The following is a 19,325-nucleotide window of genomic DNA, read 5'->3' as shown; positions in this document are numbered from 1 at the left end:
GCTGTACACAGTGCAGGAAGCAGAAACTATACACGGTGGAGGAAGCTTCAGTTCAAACTGCTGAAAGAGTCTGTTACTCCAGGATTAGAGAGGAAACCGATCTTTCATAAAAAGGAGGCAAAGGAGATTTGAGGACAAATCCACAAAGAGATTTGACGATAAATCCGCGAGAAGACTCCAACCATTGCAGCCAGATGGCACAGTCAGTCTGGAAGATTCCAAAGGGAACGGATGGTCAAAGTATGCGAAGGTACTGCGACAAGCAGGTCCTAATTCGTATCTCATCATCACAGATGAGGTGAAACAGAAGAGCCCTGCTGAAAGTTAAGCAACCTTTTGTAATGAAACCACAAGAAGAAGTGGTTAATAATCCTAAAACAGCTGAAGAAGATACAGTGCAGCATACGGAGCCAGAACAACAAGATAAAGTCACCAATACAAGAAGAACGACAAGCAACATCCACAACCCCAAAGGAAGATGAAGTAACTTCACTAATTGTTATGGGCCAGGTTTTAGAGAACCCCAAAGTGTATCATGGAGTTCACCTGACCCACAACTTTTAATAGATTGTGGTATGGGGAGCACACAACCCACTCTACATGTGTGGTACAGCAGAAATGGAAAAGTATTTTTTAAAAGCAAAACAATGTTTATTCTTTGAACTCAAGTTCACCTTTTTAAAACATACAGTGAACATCTTAGCAACCATTAATTCAAATACAACTCCAAAGACAACAACACTAAGTAATTCTTAAAGCTTTCCTTTTAACATCCATAAGACTTAAAACACCTTTTACCAGAAGCACATTAGGTTAAAGTCACTACTGTTATTAGTTTTAAATCACCAGGATCGATTTACAGTCTTTAGATTACAGGAGAGATTCATACACCTTCTGGCTGTGACTGCAACTATCCAGCTCTGAAAACGAAACTATAAAACACCCTGCAGCCTGCTCAAAAACGAAAGTAAAAAGCTGACAGCCCAGCTCCATCCACTCTCTGACATCACTGCAGTAGTAAACACCCATTTCTTAAAGGTACTCTCACAACAGATATTTATATACACACCCATTTCTTAAAGGTATTCTCACATGACAAATTCAACCACCACATTAGAAGATAACAAGGTAAAGATGTAAACATGAGGGACTGAATTTGTGATGGACTGTAAATAGTCAAATGTTCTAAAGATTAATGCATATATTTCATTGTAGAAAAAATTGAGTCATGAATGTAAATAACTACATTTCCAAAGGAAAGGGGATGTGATGATATGCATAAGCAACCTTGTATATATTAATGTGCACGACCTCCGAACAGCAGGTGGCAGTGTAAACCTGCCATGTGACTCTGCCTGGGGGAGTTGGGACTAAGTCGTGTTGGTGGATAGATGTATTTTGCAGTGGCTCAAGAATAATTAGTTCATTTTAGTAGTTTGTAATATACTTATTCCAGTTATCTTTACTACCCATTTGTTTTATAATTTATTTTAACTCTTCAAGAACTACAAGATATGCAGTGCATTATTCCTATTGGCCAATGCAAAAGAACATGACAAGCCCCACAATCCAAAAATGTGCAGGATAGGTGGATTGGCTATGCTAAATTGCTCCTTAATTGAGAAAAAAAGAATTTGGTACTCTAAATTTATTTTTAAAAACCAGTTGACCATTTTATTTTGGCCATTGTTAGTACTGTCACAGTTGACCATTTTGTTGTGGTCATTGTTAGTACTGTCACTGTTGACCATTTTGTTTTGATCATTGTTGTACAGTCACAGTTGGTCTTTTTTTGGTCATTGCTAATACTGTCACAGTTGTAATTATTCAGAGTCTCACTTCTTGTTTTATCTTTCAGGGTGACCGCATGTGGCATTTTGCCATATCTGTCTTTTTGATTGAACTGTGTGGCGATAACCTGTTTTTTACTGCTGTGGTTGGTTTGATAGTCGCAGGATCTGTGGTACTTTTTGGTGCAATTGTTGGAGATTGGATAGACAGGAATCCAAGAATTAAAGGTAATACAACTGTGTCTGTAGTTACACACACCTGCATGTTATCGAATCCAAAATTATACTGAAAATAACTTCTGTTATAGCTGCCAAATTCATGTATTGTTGCTACTATATTTATATTAAAAGTCTGTCTTTGAGTACAATATTAAAAGCTCTAACAAAATACATGTGACTGCCTCAGAGGGAGCGCTTGATATGACAAATGGACATATAGGCCCAGATCTTCCGTGGGGTGGCAAGCAGCATTGGTGTGCCGCTCCACACAAACCTTTGTGTGCTTTGCCAGTGCTCCACATTTCTTGCCAGGCCTCCTGAGCCTGACATCTCCAGAAATACGGAGCGCAGTGTACCTCTGAGAACTCCATTGCAGTGCTGTAGTATGGGGAAAAGGCAAGACCCATATTTTGGGGCACTAGCTGTCTTATGGTAGGTTTAAAGGTCCAGTGTGAATGTTATTGTATGGGTGAGTGGATGAATGGGTAGGGTGGGTGAGGGAAGTGAGTGAGGGGGCGGGGGGGTGGTAATTTGTATCGTTACCCAGGAGTCAGATTAGGATTTTTCTGTCTATAACATTTCCTGAGTAACTATTTGGGTAAATAAGTCAGAGTTGTCTGAAGTCTCTGACACTAACTTAGAGTTGGGGACATTCGCTGAGGGTCCCAGAGAGCAGTTGAATTGCCCATCAGAAGTTCAAATTTTCCAGTCAATTTCTGTGGAGGCCAACATTTGGGACTTATGTAGGGTCCTGTCATGAATCTTGGGTTGTATGTCCAGTCTCTAAATGTCTGGAGAGCTGAAGATCTGGGATCTATTGTTTGAACATAATACCCGCAGAGGAATTGCTAAGCGAAGTGTGCTTAAGATGTGTTATTTAATTGATAGAACCAACAAAGCTTTTGAAATGCCACCAGCTTACTGTCTATAAGGATTCAAGATCTTGAAGAAACCTTTCCATCTCCTTGGTCGAGTTTGCATTACTTGCTGCAGTTGGCAATATAAGTGTTCAATAAAGTGTGTTCATTCAGTATTACATCCTGTACACTTTTGCACCTCCTTCAATTTGGTCTACTGTATTCACTGCTCTCAATGTGATCTCCCCTACATTGGGGAGATTAAACACAGGCTGGGTGACCGCTTTGCAGAACTTATTAGCTCAGTCCGCAAGCATGATCTCAACCTTCATGTCACTTGCCATTTCAACTCATCATCTTACTCTCATACTCACATGTCCACCCTTGGCCTGCTGCAATGCTCCAGTGAAACCCAACGCACACTGAAGCAGCAGCGCCTCAACTTCCACTAGACACATTACAACCCTTGGGACATCCAAAAACGTTAGACTGTGACCTTTCTCCTCTACCTTCATCCTTTTTTATATCCCAAACACTTTTTTTTGTCCCTATGCAAAAACCTTCTGACCCCTTTCCCGCACCAGGCCACCTGTCACTTGTTCTCAAATTTTGCAACATCTTTGTGGCAACCGCTCCCCCTTATCCCTGTTCCAACTGTTCTACCCCGCTCTTCACATTTCTCTCTGTCTTTAATTCTGAAGAAGGATCAGAAAGACTCGAAACCAACTCTGTTTCTCCCGCTATGTATGCTGCCAGAACTGCTGAGTTTGTCCAGCTTTCTCTGTTTTGTTTCAGATTCCAGCGCCATAGTATTTTGTTATTTTTGCATTCCTGTATGCCAGGTTTCAGCGGAGTACACCGTCTTCAATTCTCCGTAAAATGTGAAGTCAGTAAGTCTATTAAATTACTGTGTCCCAAACATTATGCTGCACAATGTTTAAGATGTGATTTGGTTGTCAGGTCTGCACAAAGTACCGCGGTGACAGGGACAGGTTTAACCGAGTTCCTGGTGCTTACACCTGGGCATGTTCTCTTATCCAATTTTCTCTCCTGTTTTCCTGAAGGTGTTGATTCATGCATGGTACCATGCATAACAAAGCCCCTCCAGAAATTCAGGGCCACAATGTTTAGACTCGCTGAAACAAATGGTCAGTTGAATTAACAGCCAAAAGGTCTGTTTCTGCCCAGTGAACTGGGCTTGTAACTAAGTTGTTGCCATCTCGAAATGAATCTCTCTTGCAGAAAAGTTGACAACAATTTATTCCATTCTTGGTCTTACTGTAGTTTGCAAATGAACTCAACTTGGGAGGAATACTAGAGTTTCCAAATTGTTTTACATTGAGAGTGCCTAATTGTTGAACACTTATCTGAATGTTTTGATTTTTTGAAACTTCTATTTCTATCAGCAGAAATTAAATTGAAGTAGCAACTATGATCTCATGCTATTTTTGATGGGGTAAAGGTGAATGTAGTACAAGAAATCAGAAATGTGTGTTAATTTATTTCAGATAAAACTTTTTTTGCACATATAGTTTAATGTTAATCTATCTCTTCTGAATCATATTTTAGTTGCTCATGGATCCCTGTTTATTCAGAATGGTTCCATCATTCTCTGCAGTATCATCCTAATTTTAGTATTTTCACACAAGAAATGGATTGAACAAACTTGGGATGGATGGTTAACTGTGAGTATCTGCTGAGGGTTTTTTAAAGATTCCAATCTATGTAAAGCATATCAATAAACCAAGCGTGTATGTTGCCTGAACTTTTGCTCTTGCAAAATAGTGTCAAAAGAATAAAAAACAGAACAATATTTGGTTATTTTGTGAATGTGGACCTTGATCTACAATCCTTGCGCGAAATCATCAAGTTGAACAAAACAACGCAGAACCCACTCCATGCTTGGTCACACTGGTAAAGCAGTTTAATTTGAAATCTGCACCAATGTTAAAAACAGCAATAGATTGGCATGTCTCCAAACTCACTCCCTTCCGCACCCTTCACTCCAGGCAGAGGAAAACCTTTCTTATTGGCCGGTAATAGAAATTCTGGAAATTGTTGGAAGAAAAGGGGGCAAGTAGATAATGAAGCTGTACACCAGTTGTTTGCTTGTGCTGCAGCTATTCCATTTAAAGGCAGCTTCTAACAGGATTGCTTTTCAACAATGCACCTTAGAGTCTAAGAAAAAAAATCATATTGTTTCCAAAGATTTGGGCAGAATTTTAACATGTTCAGGGGCCAGGGATGGGTTAAAGCGCTAAAAGTTAACATTTAGGATCAGGAACCTGATATGATCCTGTCCACGTCCATGTTGAACCCGAGGCATGTGAGGAATCCCGTGGAAATGCCGGGAAACATAGAACATACAGTGCAGAAGGAGGCCATTCGGCTCATCGAGTCTGCATCAACCCACTTAAGCCTTCAATTCCACCCTATCCCCGTAACCCAATAACCCCGCCTAACCTTTTTGGACATGAAGGGCAATTTAGCATGGCCAATCCACCGAACCTGCGCGCCTTTGGACTGTGGGAGGAAACCGGAGCCCCCGGAGGAAACCCACGCAGACACGGGGAGAACGTGCAGACTCTGCACAGACAGTGACCCAATGGGGAATCGAACCTGGGACCCTGGTGCTGTGAAGCCACAGTGCTAGCCACTTGTGGTACCGTGCTGCCCCAAAGTAAATAAAGTAAATAAAATATTCAAAGCAACAATTAACTCAGAATTTAATTTGGCATTCTGGCTTCAACAGCCAGTGTACTGGGCCGAGATTCTCTGAGCCTCCGCGCCGAAATGGCGCTTGGCGCGGGGGGGGGGGCGGGGGGGGGGGGGGCGGAGAATGGCGCCTCAGACCTGCGATCGGGTCTGACGGCGGGATGCGATTCTCCGGTGACCGGAGAATCGGCGGCAGTCGCGCGAGCACTGTCGATGCAGCGCCGGTCGGTGACCATAGAAAGAGGCCCCCGCGGCGATTCTCTGTGGTCGACCGGCCGAGATCCCGCCGGCATGGTTCACGTATGGTTCCACCCGGCAGGAGCTCAGCGTCGCGGCTGCAGTGTCCGTCCTGGTGTAGGGATCAGTCTCCGGTGAGGGCCTGCACGACCGCGTGATCTGGGGGGGGCTACCTTCTTTTGCGCCGACACACTGTGTGGCTCCGCCATATTGCGCGCCGCTGAAACGGACGCGACTGGCCGACATGCGCACGTGCAGACCCGTGACGAGCAGTGCAGGGCCGCGTACGGCAGCTGGAGCAGCGCAGAGCACGCCGGCGCCGTGATGGCCGCATGTGGGCTACAGAATCACTGGGCCAAGAGGCCCGTTAACGCTGGCGCGAAACACTCCGGTGAGTGCCTCTACTTGATGCTTCAGGGTGTCAATTACCCTGGAATGCACCCACTTGCATCTCCATGTCAAAGATCACTGCAGAATGGGAACAACTTATGCATCTATAGCATGAGCTTCTGATCTGGAGCAGCCGGAAGAGCCAAATATACAGCATGAGTCCCAGGAACCTGCTGCTGGCCGCAGCAACACCAGGAGCCAAGCTGCCGGCTGCACCAGGAGCCATGCTGCCGGCTGCACCAGGAGCCATGCTGCCGGCTGCACCAGGAGCCATGCTGCCGGCTGCACCAGGAGCCAAGCTGCCGGCTGCAGCAAAACCAGGAGCCATGCTGCCGGCTGCACCAGGAGCCAAGCTGCCGGCTGCAGCAAAACCAGGAGCCATGCTGCCGGCTGCACCAGGAGCCAAGCTGCCGGCTGCAGCAAAACCAGGAGCCATGCTGCCGGCTGCACCAGGAGCCATGCTGCCGGCTGCACGAGGAGCCATGTTGCCGGTTGCATCACCAGGAGCCATGCTGCCGGCTGCACCAGGAGCCATGCTGCTGGCTGCACTAGGAGCCATGTTTCCGGTTGCATCACCAGGAGCCATGCTGCCGGCTGCACCAGGAGCCATGCTGCCGGCTGCACCAGGAGCCATGCTGCCGGCTGCACCAGGAGCCATGCTGCCGGCTGCACCAGGAGCCATGCTGCCGGCTGCACCAGGAGCCATGCTGCCGGCTGCACCAGGAGCCATGCTGCCGGTTGCACCAGGAGTCATGCTGCTGGCTGCAGCAGCAGGAGCCATGCTGCCGGCTGCACCAGGAGCCATGCTGCCGGCTGCACCAGGAGCCATGCTGCCGGCTGCACCAGGAGCCATGCTGCCGGCTGCACCAGGAGCCATGCTGCCGGCTGCACCAGGAGCCATGCTGCCGGCTGCACCAGGAGCCATGCTGCCGGCTGCACCAGGAGCCATGCTGCCGGCTGCACCAGGAGCCATGCTGCCGGCATGTATAAGAACCCGGGTTCTCCCAGCAGCTGCATTCTGTAACCGAGCTGCTGGGGAGCAAGTCTGCGTAATAAAGCCATCGATTGACTTTATCTCTTCTCGCCTCGTGAGTGATTGATTGTGCTACAATTTATTGCTCACACTTTAAAAGACTACGGAGCTCCGGATCGCCCCGGAGTGTCTGCGAATCAGCCCCCACGCAGCAAACTCAGCGGCCACTTTTAAACACTGGCTAGCGTATTTTTTAAAATATATATATTTATTAAAGTTTTTTAACAAAACAATTTTTTCCTCTTACAAACAATAACCCCCCCCCCCGTAACAAAATAACACAAAATCGCCCTGAGCAAAATATATACGTGGTAAGATGATATATTTACAGAGCTTTATACACTGGCTCTCGCCTGGCTAGCGTGTTTTGAGGGATACCTTCGAACGGCCCCCGGCAGACCTACAGAAGACCAGAAAATGCATGACTTTACTCCAGACAGGGAGATCCGCAACCTCAGTAATGGCACGCTCAGGGTGACAGCAGATGCCACAACGACAGGAGATGGATCACTTAACACCGGGTCAGTAATAACAAGCAGCAGCAACAGTCCAAGAGGAATACACCAATATTCACCACAGCTATATCCACACATTTTTTCCACACCAGCAGTGCAGCCAATGACAGCTCATCCTGGACAAACCCAGTATTCAGGCATGCAGCAGCCAACAGTCTATGCAGCATGTTCTCAAACAGGCCAGCACTACGGATTGCCCACTAATGGAATCAAGACCGGAGGAGGACTACCGCAAGTGCAATCTGCACTACAGACTGGATGCCTTAGTTACAGCCCAGGTTTTGCTGCACCCCAGCCTGGCCAGACGGCATATTCCCATCAGATGCAGGGTTCTAGTTTCACACCATCATCAGGTATTTATGCGAGCAGCAATTCTGTTTCCAATTAGACAAGCTTCAACGGTTCTCAGCAGGATCACCCTTCCTGCACAGCATGTGGCCAGAACCAGTATGTACAGTCTTATCCAACTTCAACATATGGCACATCCATGACCTCGAATGACACTGTTGATGGTACCTCTTCAACGTCAACACCTTATCAGCTACAAGATGCCATCCAACAGCACCATCACCAACATCGAAAAAAGAAAGGGACTCCAAATCAGACAGCAAAGTGATTTGACCACTTCTTGGTTCCTGTGGCACAGGGGCGTTGATGGCGTTCATAACCAAGAGACACATTTCACCATGATGATTGATGGTTTTTGGACTCGCACGAATGATTTGGACTTATTGTTTAATCACTTATCTACCTGTTCTTTGTTCAATTTTCTTACAGTGTGCAGAAAATATGTAACATATAAAAAAAGGGGGATGTGGTGATGTGCATCAATGTAAATGCATGTAGGCTAGCTAGACACTAGAGGGAGCACCAGAAACATCACACACACACACACACTCAACCAATAGATCAAGTAGATCGGACACGACCAATAGACATTCATGATACACAAGGAGGTGACACGACCACAGGGGGGCATTACACCAACCCATATATAAAGGACACCACACACATGATCTGCCTCTTTCCAGTGGAGACAGTCAGTGAGTACAGACACAGGGTTGATTCAATATTACACCCACCACATGGATTGCAGCAACTTGTTAGTCAGTCTGGGTAGTTATAGTAGGATTAGCAGTAGTGTCGAACCCGAGTAATAGAAGTGTAAATAGTTTAATAAACGTGTTGAAGTTATCTCCACGTCTGAACCTTCCTTTGTTAAGTGCACCACCAGGAAGCCGCTTATGTTACACCTACAACATAACAAATCAGGCAGCAGGGCAGTAAAATCAGGTTCTGTCAGGTCAGAATCAGGTTTGCAGTTAAGGTCGCAGACCTCATGCCGCATAACCACAGGCAATGAATGGGGAGGGATATGTAAACAAGCTCCTGTGGCTAGGGCAGCGTCTTTAAGTGAATTTCCACTCACTGCTTCTCTGACGATCCTATTGTTACCAATCTGTTCAGCATCATTGGCTCATCATGGTTAAATAAATCAAATCCATACACTCTTCAAGTAACAAGATGTCAAAGTGTTAAAGGGTTGAAGAATCACAGTGTAGCAGAATGACATCATTGGTTTTCTGTGCATGCGTGGACCAGTGTGCAGACGAGTATTGGCACTCATCTTGCGTTAGCAGGAGATACTTAATTTAGAGTGAAGACGGAGGTTATGTGACCTATTCAGAATGATGCTTCATAACCAGAAAGGTTTAGTTGCTATAGGAATAGGTGGCTCATGTCAAGGAGCTTGCTGAAAGGTGGGAGATTCTCACACCTCTGACAAAAGACCAGAACAGCTGGACTATTTCAAAAGCACCATCTCCAGAAATATCTACATTGATAGTGGACGGCACAGTGGTTAACACCGTTGTCTCACAGCGCCAGGGATCCAGGTCCAAACCTACCTTGGGTGACTGTATGGAGTTTGCACGTTCTTCCTATGTCTGCGTGGATTTCCTGTCATAGTCCAAAGCTGTGCAGGTTAGGTGGATTTGCCATCCTCAATTGCCCCCAAGTGTCCAAAGGTTAGGTAGGGTTATGGGGATAGGGTGGCGGATTGGGCCTAGTTAGGGTGCTCTTTTGGAGGGTCGATGCAGATTCAATGGACTAAATGGCCTCCTGCACTGTAGGGTTTCTATGACAGGTTGCAAATAGAATTTACCAATGCAAGCTCAACATTTGTCTGTTGACGTAAGAGAAAGCTATCAAACTTGCAACAAAATTTGCTATGTACCCTCCAAATGCCTGTGAGACATGCAACTATCTACTCCAGATATTCAGCAGTTGGACAGGTTTCACATGAGATGAATTCAGGAATATTGTGGGCATTAGACTGGAGGACAAAGTGCCCAACGTTTAAAGAGTGGACATGTCTGGAATTGAAGCACTCATCATCAGACTCCAGTTCGGATGGAGTGGATATATAGTATATATGACTGATGATAAAATCTCTAAGACAGTCGTGTGTTCATTCCTTAAACTTGAACACCACCTGTGAGTTAGGCCGAGACTAAGGTCCAAAGGCTCCTTGAAGGTGAATCTCAGAAAATGTGGCATATCCACCAGAGACTGGGGGAAACGTGCATTAAAAAAAAGCTAACAGAGCAATCTCGAGTAGTTTCCTTCGAACAGCACAGACTGGAGGCAGCTAATGACAAAAGACAAGCTAGAAAGACAGGGCAGTCCCAACAAAGTCAGAAAATTCATCTTTGTCCGCATTGTGGCAAGTCAAGCAGGTCCACGATCAGGCTCCGCAGCCACGTAAGAACGCACGACAGATGATTCCAAACAGACAAGAACCATCATCTTCAATAATGAAGGGAAAATGACGACAACTGCCATTTGCCTGAAGGCTGCTGTCCAGGGTGAATGGGGAATGCAATAAAATAGAGTCAAAGAGAATGGACACTTTGCTCCATTTCAGTGACATGCTGAATGACCAAGGCAAGGTTTTTCTCCTTCCTGTTTAAACAGGCAGACTGAGTGAGCTGGCCATTGGTCAGGGTCAGCATGCACTTGGTTGCCTTTGTCTGATTCTCCATGCAGGTGGCCACTCTTTCCATGGATGCGAAATGACTGAGACATCATGGCACTAATGCCAGAGGCAAACATCTCCAACCTCCCTTCAAGAATCTGCACCATCTCTTGAAATGAGGACAGAACCTCACACCTTTCCGGTTGCTGCCCCACAAGTTCCCTTTCTGTAGATGTCTCTCAGGTCTTAGCACCTACATTCAACTTAGCAGAGCTTAGAGTGTCCTGTGTCCTCTAATGGGGACTTTCCACTTCTGTACCTGCCTCCTGAATCTACTCCTGCTCATGTGATGGGCCATGTGACAATCTAGCTATCTTTACTCCAATACCCACAGAGTTGGTGGAGGTATTGCAAGAGCCATGTGATGGTGCCCCCTCTAGAGTGCTTGGCCTTCTCCCACAGCAGATCCTCCGTCATCCTTGGAGGTCCTTTTGGGAGATGAAAGACGTGAGCTAGTGCTGACATTGAGAATGGTACAAACACAACATAGTGCAGTACATGGCATTTCAGTTAGCGATGGCATCAATTCAACATGAATGACTGTTAAGTGCCAATTGGCAGTGCATGCTATAATGTTACCAGGTTTGTCTGACACCCTGATCTCTCCATCACTGACACTTAGTGTGTGTTTGCCAGTCTGCTGATCTCCAGGACTTCCCCACCATGTGGTCGGAGTGGCTAGAACTGCAGAGCCAGCCATGTTTTATCAGCGGGGGCGGGAATCGTGCCGCAGTTGGCAGTGGCCCCCCCCGGTGATTCTCCAGCCCACGATGGGCCGAGTGGCCGCCCGTTTACAGTGGGTTCCGCTGGCGTGAAATACACCAGGTCCTTACTGGCGGGACCTTGCTCTGCGGGCGGCGTGCAGAATCCTCGTGGGGGGGGGGGGGGGGGGGGGGAGGGGGGGTAGCCTGGCCTGGCCTGGCCTGGCCTGGCCTGGCTGGCGATTGGGGTCCATCGATCTGCGGGCTCGCCTGTGCCATGGGGGCACTATTTCCTTCCGTGCCGGCCGGTGTAACCGTCCGCCATGGCCGGCGCGGAGAAGAACCCCCCTGCGCATGCGCTGGGATGACGCCAGCACCCGCTGGCGCTCCCGCACATGTGCCAACTCGTGCCGGCGGCGTAGGCCCTTTGGCGCTGGTTGGTGCGGCTCCAAGCCCTTCGGTGTCGGCTGACGCGGCGCCAACCCGCTGGCGCCGGCCTAGTCCCTGAAGGTACGGTGGATTCCGCACCTTCTGGGGGGCCCGACGCCGGAGTGGTTCACGCCACTCCTCGGCGCCGGTATCGCCCGCCCCGCCGGTTAGGGGAGAATCCCGCCCTTCTGCTGCTCACAACTTCCAGCCGTACCACATTTCAATGGCTGGATTCTTCCTCTAATCCTGAAGACAGAATACTCATTTCTCACCATAATCTCCAGGAAAGAGTCGAGAACTGAGGACAACATTCCCACATCTTCCTTCAATCTCCATGCCTCCAATGGCCATTACTAGCAAGGGGCAGGATTCTCCAACCCTCCGCGCCGAAATCGCGCTTGGCGCAGGGGCGGAGAATTACCCAAAATAGGCCCCACGCCGGCATGCAATTCTCCGCCGACCGGAGAATCGCAGACACTCGTGTGCACGCGCGCGATCAACATGGCGGCGGTCGGGGGCCGTTGGAAAAGGCCCCCCTGCCGACTCTCCACACTCGACGTGGCCGAGTGCCCGCTGAGTCCCGTTGGTGTGGTTCTAATGTGGTTCTACCCGGCGGGAACTCTGAGTCGCGGCTGATGGGGGTGTTATGGTGGTGGGGCGTGGGGATTGGACGCTGGGGGGGGCCTCGACGACGGGCAGGCCCGCGATCAGGGGCCACCGATCGGCGGGCCATCGTTATCCGGGAGAGACCTATCTTCCTCCGCGCGGGCCTGCTGTGTTGGCGGCGCCAGCGCTGAGGTGGGCCGCCGCGTGCATGCGCGGACCCGCTTGCAGCCACCGTGCGCATGCGCGGCCGGGCAGTCTGTCCAGCAGGGCCCCGCCAGCAGCCAGAGCTGCGGGAAGCACGCCGGAAGCCTGCCAGCCCCCTGGAGAGCAGGGAATCACCCCGGATTTTGTGAGGGCCACGAAGAATCCAGCACGAGTTTTAAGGATACAAAGAAATAACATTTATTTACAATAACATGTATATACAACAGCAGCAGGAACTTCGCTGACTGCTCAATCCTTCCTGCTGGTTCCAAACTGGCCAGCTTTATTTATACAGGGAGTCTGTTAATGATTTCTCCGCCCCCCTCATTGGGGAAGCTCATACTCCCACAGGATTGTGGGATTGTCATTAGTCTCCAGCCAATGGTAAGCAGGCAGGTTGTAACATTCCCCCCCCCCCCGAAGTCCAAGGAATCCACCGAAGACCCTGGCGAAGGAGGGCGTCGGACTCGTTTTGCCGCAGGCCGGACACCATATGCACGAGGCGCTGGATGGGGCAGCGTGTAACGAGACGGAGACCGACGCTTCCGTGATGAACGGCGTAACGGTTGTACATCCACGGCCCGAGGATTCCCCTCTGATGCGTCCTGTGTCTCCATCTCGGAGTCAGAGACTGCTGCCTCTGTCATCTCGGCGTCTCTATCTCCATGCGGTTCTGTAACGACCTGCGCAGGCTTTGAGTGAGGCACCAGAGGAAGATTGTGAGGACTACTTTCCATTGTCTCTGGTCTTTGCAGCTGTAGAAATTAGCTCCGGGGGCGGGGAATTTTTGGAAGGGATAGTCTTCTGGACCGAACGTGGTCTACATGTTTGCGCTAGACACGACCCTGGGCTTGCACCTGGTAAGATATAGGGCCCGCTTGGCGAAAGATTACGCCAGGGACCCACTGGGCACCACCAGCAAAATTCCGAACGAACCCTGGGTCACCGGGTGCAAACTGCCGAATCGGCCGATGCCGAGAAAAACCATGCCCCTGCCGTTCTTGTGTGCGCCGTACTTTTGCGCCAATGTCCAGGAAAACCATGCCAAGATGGGTGCGAAGTCTCTGGCCCATTAGGAGTTCTGCGGGAGCTATCCCAGTCACCGCATGGGGGGTGGTCCTATACGAAAACAAAAAGCGAGCCAGTCTCGTTTCCATTGACCCGGAAGACTGCTTCTTTAGGCCTTGTTTGAATGTCTGCACTGCGCGCTCCGCCAACCCATTTGAAGCCGGGTGGTAAGGGGCAGTGCAGATATGGCGTATGCCGTTCATCTTCATGAACCTCGCAAACTCCTCACACGTGAATGGAGTGCCGTTATCTGTGACCAGCACCTCGAGGAGGCCATGCGTACTAAAAGACAATCGCATCTTCTCAATTGTTGCGCAGGACGTTGTGCCTAGCATCTTATGCACCTCTAGCCATTTAGACTGGGCGTCGATTAATAGAAGGAACATGCTACCCTGAAAAGGGCCGGTGAAATCTGCATGCAAGCGCGCCCATGGCCGCCCTGGCCATTCCCAGTGATGTAGCGGCGCGGCCGGTGGAAGCTTCTGACGCTCCTGGCAAATGGAGCAGTTTTGGGCCACCTTCTCAATGTCGGTGTCGAGGCCTGGCCACCAGACATACTCCGGGCCAACATTTTAGTTTTGGTCACACCTGGATGCCCATTGTGCAAGTCTCTTGTCATTTTTCCGGGACAATCACACGCGTCCCCCACAAGAGGATGCCGTCTTCCACATAGAATTCTGACAGCTTGGAGGAAAATGCCCGCAACTAGCCTGGGAGCTGTCTATGCTGCCCACCATACAGGACTATGTGCCGAACCTTTGACAGGCCTGGCTCCGTCTGGGTCCACTCACGGATCTGTGATGCCGTGACAGGCAAGGTGTCCATAACATTTAGGGTTGCAACCACCTCACCGGTTGTGGGGGTCGACATGGGGCCGGTCGATAAAGGCAATCGGCTCAGTGCGTCGGCATTCGCTATCTGTGTCCCTGGTTTGTGCTCCAGAGAATACTCGTATGCAGCGAGCAACAAAGCCCAGTGCTGGATCCATGCGGAAGCAATGGGCGGTATTGGCTTATCCTCACTGAAAAGTCCCAGCAGAGGCTTGTGATCAGTCACGATAGTGAAGTGGCGGCCATACACATGTTGGTGGAAACGTTTCACCGCAAAGACTACTGCCAGGCCCCCCTCCTCGATCTGCGCGTACTTTTTTTTCTACTGCAGTCAATGTGCGCGAGGTGAAAGCTATCGGCCCGCTCGGCCCCGTTCTCCATCTTGTGGGACAGGATGGCCCCAATACCATACGGGGATGCATCACACGTGACGAGCAAAAGCTTTCCAGGATCATAGTGGGTTAGTAACCCAGACTATGACAATTGTTGTTTTACCTGCCGGAAAGCGGTTTCTTGCGGCTGACCCCAAACCTAGGTGTGATTTTTCTTTAGCAGAAGGTGCAACGGGGCCAGCGTAGTTGTCAGATTGGGGAGGAACCTCCCGGAATAGTTTACGAGGCCGAGAAAAGAACAAAGATGCAAAGTATCAGTCGGGGTGGGGGCCTGTTGAATTGTGCGGACCTTCTCTGCGACGGGGTGCAAACCTTCGCGGTCCACCCGATAACCCAGGTAGACTACTTCCTTCACCTGAAAGACGCACTTTGTGCGACGTAAACGGACTCCAGCCCCCAAAAAGCATCTAAGGACAGCCTCCAGATTGTCCAAATGCTCCTGCTCCGATGTCCCTGTGATCAAAACGTCATCTAAGTAGACAGTGACACGCAGTAAACCTCACAAAATGCCCTCCATAACGCGTTGAAAAATAGCGCAGGCAGAGGATACTCCAAAGGGCAAACGTGTATATTCATACAGGCCCCGGTGTATGTTAATCGTTACATATGGTCGGGAGGCAGGGTCCAGCTCCAACTGTAGGTAGACGTGACTCATATCTAATTTTGTGAATGAGAGTCCGCCTGCAAGCTTCGCGTAGAGATCCTCTATGCGAGGCATTGGATATCAGTCGAGTCGGGAAGCCGTATTCACTGTAAGTTTATAGTCGCCACACAAGCGAACTGTGGCATCTGGCTTCATTACAGGTACAATAGGTGCTGCCCAGTCAGCGAAACAGACGGGCCTGATGATACCCAAAGTCTCCAAACGAGTGAGCTCCCCTTCTACCTTCTCGAGCAAGGCATAAGGCACCGGGCGCGCCCGGAAATAGCGCGGCATGGCTCCTGGTTCAACTTGGATACGGGCTACGGCCCCTTTTATTTTCCCCAAACCGGGCTGGAATGCATCTGGGTATCATCCTAGCACCTCAGTCAACCCTCCAGAAACTGTTTGGAGGATGTGCTGCCACTGCAACCGCAAATGGCGCAACCAGTCCCGACCCAACAGGCTGGGCCCATGGCCGCGCGCCACGATAAGTGGGAAAAGCCCCTCCTGGCGTCCATAAACAACAGGGGTCATCATAGTTCCTGCAATGCCCAATGGTTCCCCCATGTAGGTGGCCAACCTGGCCTGTGTGTCGGTTAATGTAAGGGTCTGTATACTCTGCTTAATGCGGTCGAATGTCCTCTGGGCGATCACGGAGACTGCTGCACCAGTGTCAAACTCCATCTCAAGCGGGTGACCATTGACCCGTACTGTCACCTTAATGGGGGCCACACGGGGAGCTGCCACACAATGCAGCTGCAGGCAGTCGTCCTCCGTCTCCACGTCCTCAGGAGTAGTCGCCGCCGGTTCATCCACATGGAAGGTACGGCCCCTGGGCTGGTTCCAGTTTCGGTCGGAACGACGGCACCTCTGGCGCCCCCAGGACCGCCGTCCGTGACGGGGTCGGCACCTACATGTCTGACACGGACATGGCTCCTCATCCATTGGTTCTGGAGAAGGCTCCCTTCGGGGAGGAATGTCTGACGGCCACTGGCGTCGATCTGGACGTCGCCTCACCCAAGGTACCGCAGGAATGCGGGGGACGTTTTCGGACAGAAGGGGTTGCACCCCAAGGCATGCACCTCCATTCCCTGTAGCTCCTGCACTCCTCGTTCTGCGCTCTCTCGGGACAATACTATTTGAATGGCCTGTTGAAAAGTCAATGTTGGCTCAGCTAACAACTTTCTCTGGGTGGCCGCATTGTTAATATCGCAAACCAAACGGTCGCGTAACATTTCTGACACGGTATCACCATAGTCACAGTACTCCACAATCCTGCGTAGCCTGGATAGAAAGTCGGCAAGGGATTCTCATGGGGTCCTCTCAGCGGTATTAAACCGGTAACGTTGGACTATCGTGGACGGGGTTGGGTTAAAGTGTTGCCCCACTAAATTCACAAGTTCATCAAACGTTTTGGTGTCCGGCGCAGGTGGGTACGTAAGGCTCCTAATCACCCCAAACTTATGCGGGCCGCAGGCGGTGAGCAATATCACCACCTGCCGCTAGTTTTCGGTGCTATTGTTTGCCCGGAAATAGTAACGCATCCGTTGTGCATACTGGTTCCAGCTTTCCAGCGCAGCATCAAAAACATCCAAACGTCCGTACAGAGGCATGGTGTAATAGAAAACAACTTCCAACCTGTAACCAACAAAAATCCAGGGAGTTGGCTTCAGCAGTGTTGACAGCTATTCACTTTAACCCTCATCGCCAGTTTTGTGAGGGCCACGAAGAATCCAGCACGAGTTTTAAGGACACAAAGAAATAACATTTATTTACAATAACATATATATACAAAAGCAGCAGTAACTTCCCTTGCTGCTCACTCCTTCCTGCTGGTTCCAAACTGGCCAGCTTTATTTATACAGGGAGTCTGCTAATGATTTCTTCTCCCCCCTCATTGGGGAAGCTCATACTCCCACAGGATTGTGGGATTGTCATTAGAACCCAGCCAATGGTAATTAGGCAGGTGATAACACCGGACTTTCGATGAAAAAGTCCAGAGTGATTCTCGCCCGTTTTCCGGCGGGCGTGGGGACTTAGTCCCCAAAGGGAGAATCCCGCTCAAGGTTTCCTGCAGTCATTCTGACCGCTACTGGAGTCCCTTTAGAGAGGCTTCATAAGAGTATAGACCAACATCAAACCCACCCTCTCTGATTAGCTGGGAATCCTGGAACTGCAATGCTAATGTTGTGACTGAGTTAAAGAGGCCTGGGAAGGCCCCTGGCAGAACAAATGGACTCTCAACCGGATGCGTGTGGGTCTGTTATGATAACATTTTGGCCATAATCTTTAAACAAACTATATAAGTGTGTAAATTGGCAGATCAGTTGAAGTATATTTATATTAATTCGTAGGCAGCTAACTGCAGTAATATTTTGGAACACATCCTTTTAACTAGAAGGACTTTTCATTCGTTGAACAGATGATTGAAAATACATATTTTGTCAAAATTCGCGACTGGTATTTGCAACTGAACACCAATTATAGTCAAGCACATTGGTTTGATGTTGATAGAGAAGTTCAGTCTGGATGGTCAGCTGTCCATTTTAAATAGATATTTGTGCTTATTATGAAGAACTCAAAAGATTAGAGAAGTTACAGTTTTTTAAGGTACGGATTAAAGCTCAGAATTAAAACCCGTAAAGATGTGTTAGGTATTGTATGTGTAAATAGATAAGTAGCTTTTCTGTTATCTATTGTCCATTTGTTTAATGTAACTCACACAAGGTGGTCTGTTACATGGTGGTCATCGGTCTAGCAGATGCAGCAAACCTTGCAAGCACAGCTTTGACAATTGCCATTCAGAGGGACTGGATTCTTGTAATCACTGGATGCAACAGGAGTGGACTTGCAGGTAAGAAAACTACAAAGAACCATGTGTGTAAATCTTGATTGCACATTGGAGCTCATCATGGAGTGATTGCACATCACTCTTCATGTGATCCTTTAAATCATTTGTATTGACAAAATGATAAACATAACTTGAGAGAAGATTTTGTTCTTCAGACAAAGGTGGCAGTAACTGGTGAAAAGGAAGAGCAAGTAACTAACTTGGGGATAACATCGTAACCTAGTGCTTCTATTTACAACCTTAAGGAGTTGGAAGGGCTTAGGTTGGTTACAGGTCATCCAGAGAGTGGAAGTGGCTGAAGGTACAGCTTCCAATGATGGTATGAATGGGGTTGGGGCGGGGGGGGTTGTTGATGGAATACATGAGGTGTGAGAGTTTAGAGGTTTGCAGGGTCAAGGTCATAGAGGAATTTAAAGACAAGGATAGAAAACGTATTTCTGAGACATTGGATCAGGTCAAATCACTATGAGAGTGAAGAGAGAACACATGACAATGGGGGTCTTCTCCGGGAGCTCCCACTTCTCATCTCTTGCCATCCCTCCCCCATATCCTCTGACATTGCCCCACATGCTGAAATCTATAAACATTTTATCGAGGTATTTATGGTTTTATAACAATACAGAAGAAACAGTGTACATACAATTATAAATATAGTGCAAAAGCCGTCTTCCTCTCTCACAGGTCCCACCTTTTCTAACGCCCTACTCTACACTAAACTAACCCCACAATCCCCTCCCTTCTGCTGACGGTTAATTTTCCCTAAAGAAGTCGATGAACGGTTGCCACCTCCGGGCGAACCCTAACATTG

At 48.9% G+C, this 19,325-nt stretch overlaps 1 protein-coding gene across 1 annotated transcript in view; it reads left to right on the top strand.

Annotated features, from left to right (window-relative positions):
* Nucleotides 1-1,864: 1,864 nt before the first annotated feature.
* LOC140425763 (ferroportin) overlaps nucleotides 1,865-19,325 on the top strand; it is a 55,176-nt gene continuing 37,715 nt past the window's right edge. The window contains exons 1-3 of the mRNA XM_072510202.1: nucleotides 1,865-2,018; nucleotides 4,436-4,551; nucleotides 18,394-18,520. Coding sequence (XP_072366303.1) covers nucleotides 1,868-2,018; nucleotides 4,436-4,551; nucleotides 18,394-18,520 — 394 coding nt within the window. The 5' untranslated portion in view covers nucleotides 1,865-1,867. The remainder of the gene's footprint in view (nucleotides 2,019-4,435; nucleotides 4,552-18,393; nucleotides 18,521-19,325) is intronic.

Source organism: Scyliorhinus torazame, chromosome 6 (assembly GCF_047496885.1).
Source record: "Scyliorhinus torazame isolate Kashiwa2021f chromosome 6, sScyTor2.1, whole genome shotgun sequence".
Classification (NCBI taxonomy): Eukaryota; Metazoa; Chordata; class Chondrichthyes; order Carcharhiniformes; family Scyliorhinidae; genus Scyliorhinus; species Scyliorhinus torazame.
This window is presented reverse-complemented; position numbering and strand designations above follow the sequence as displayed.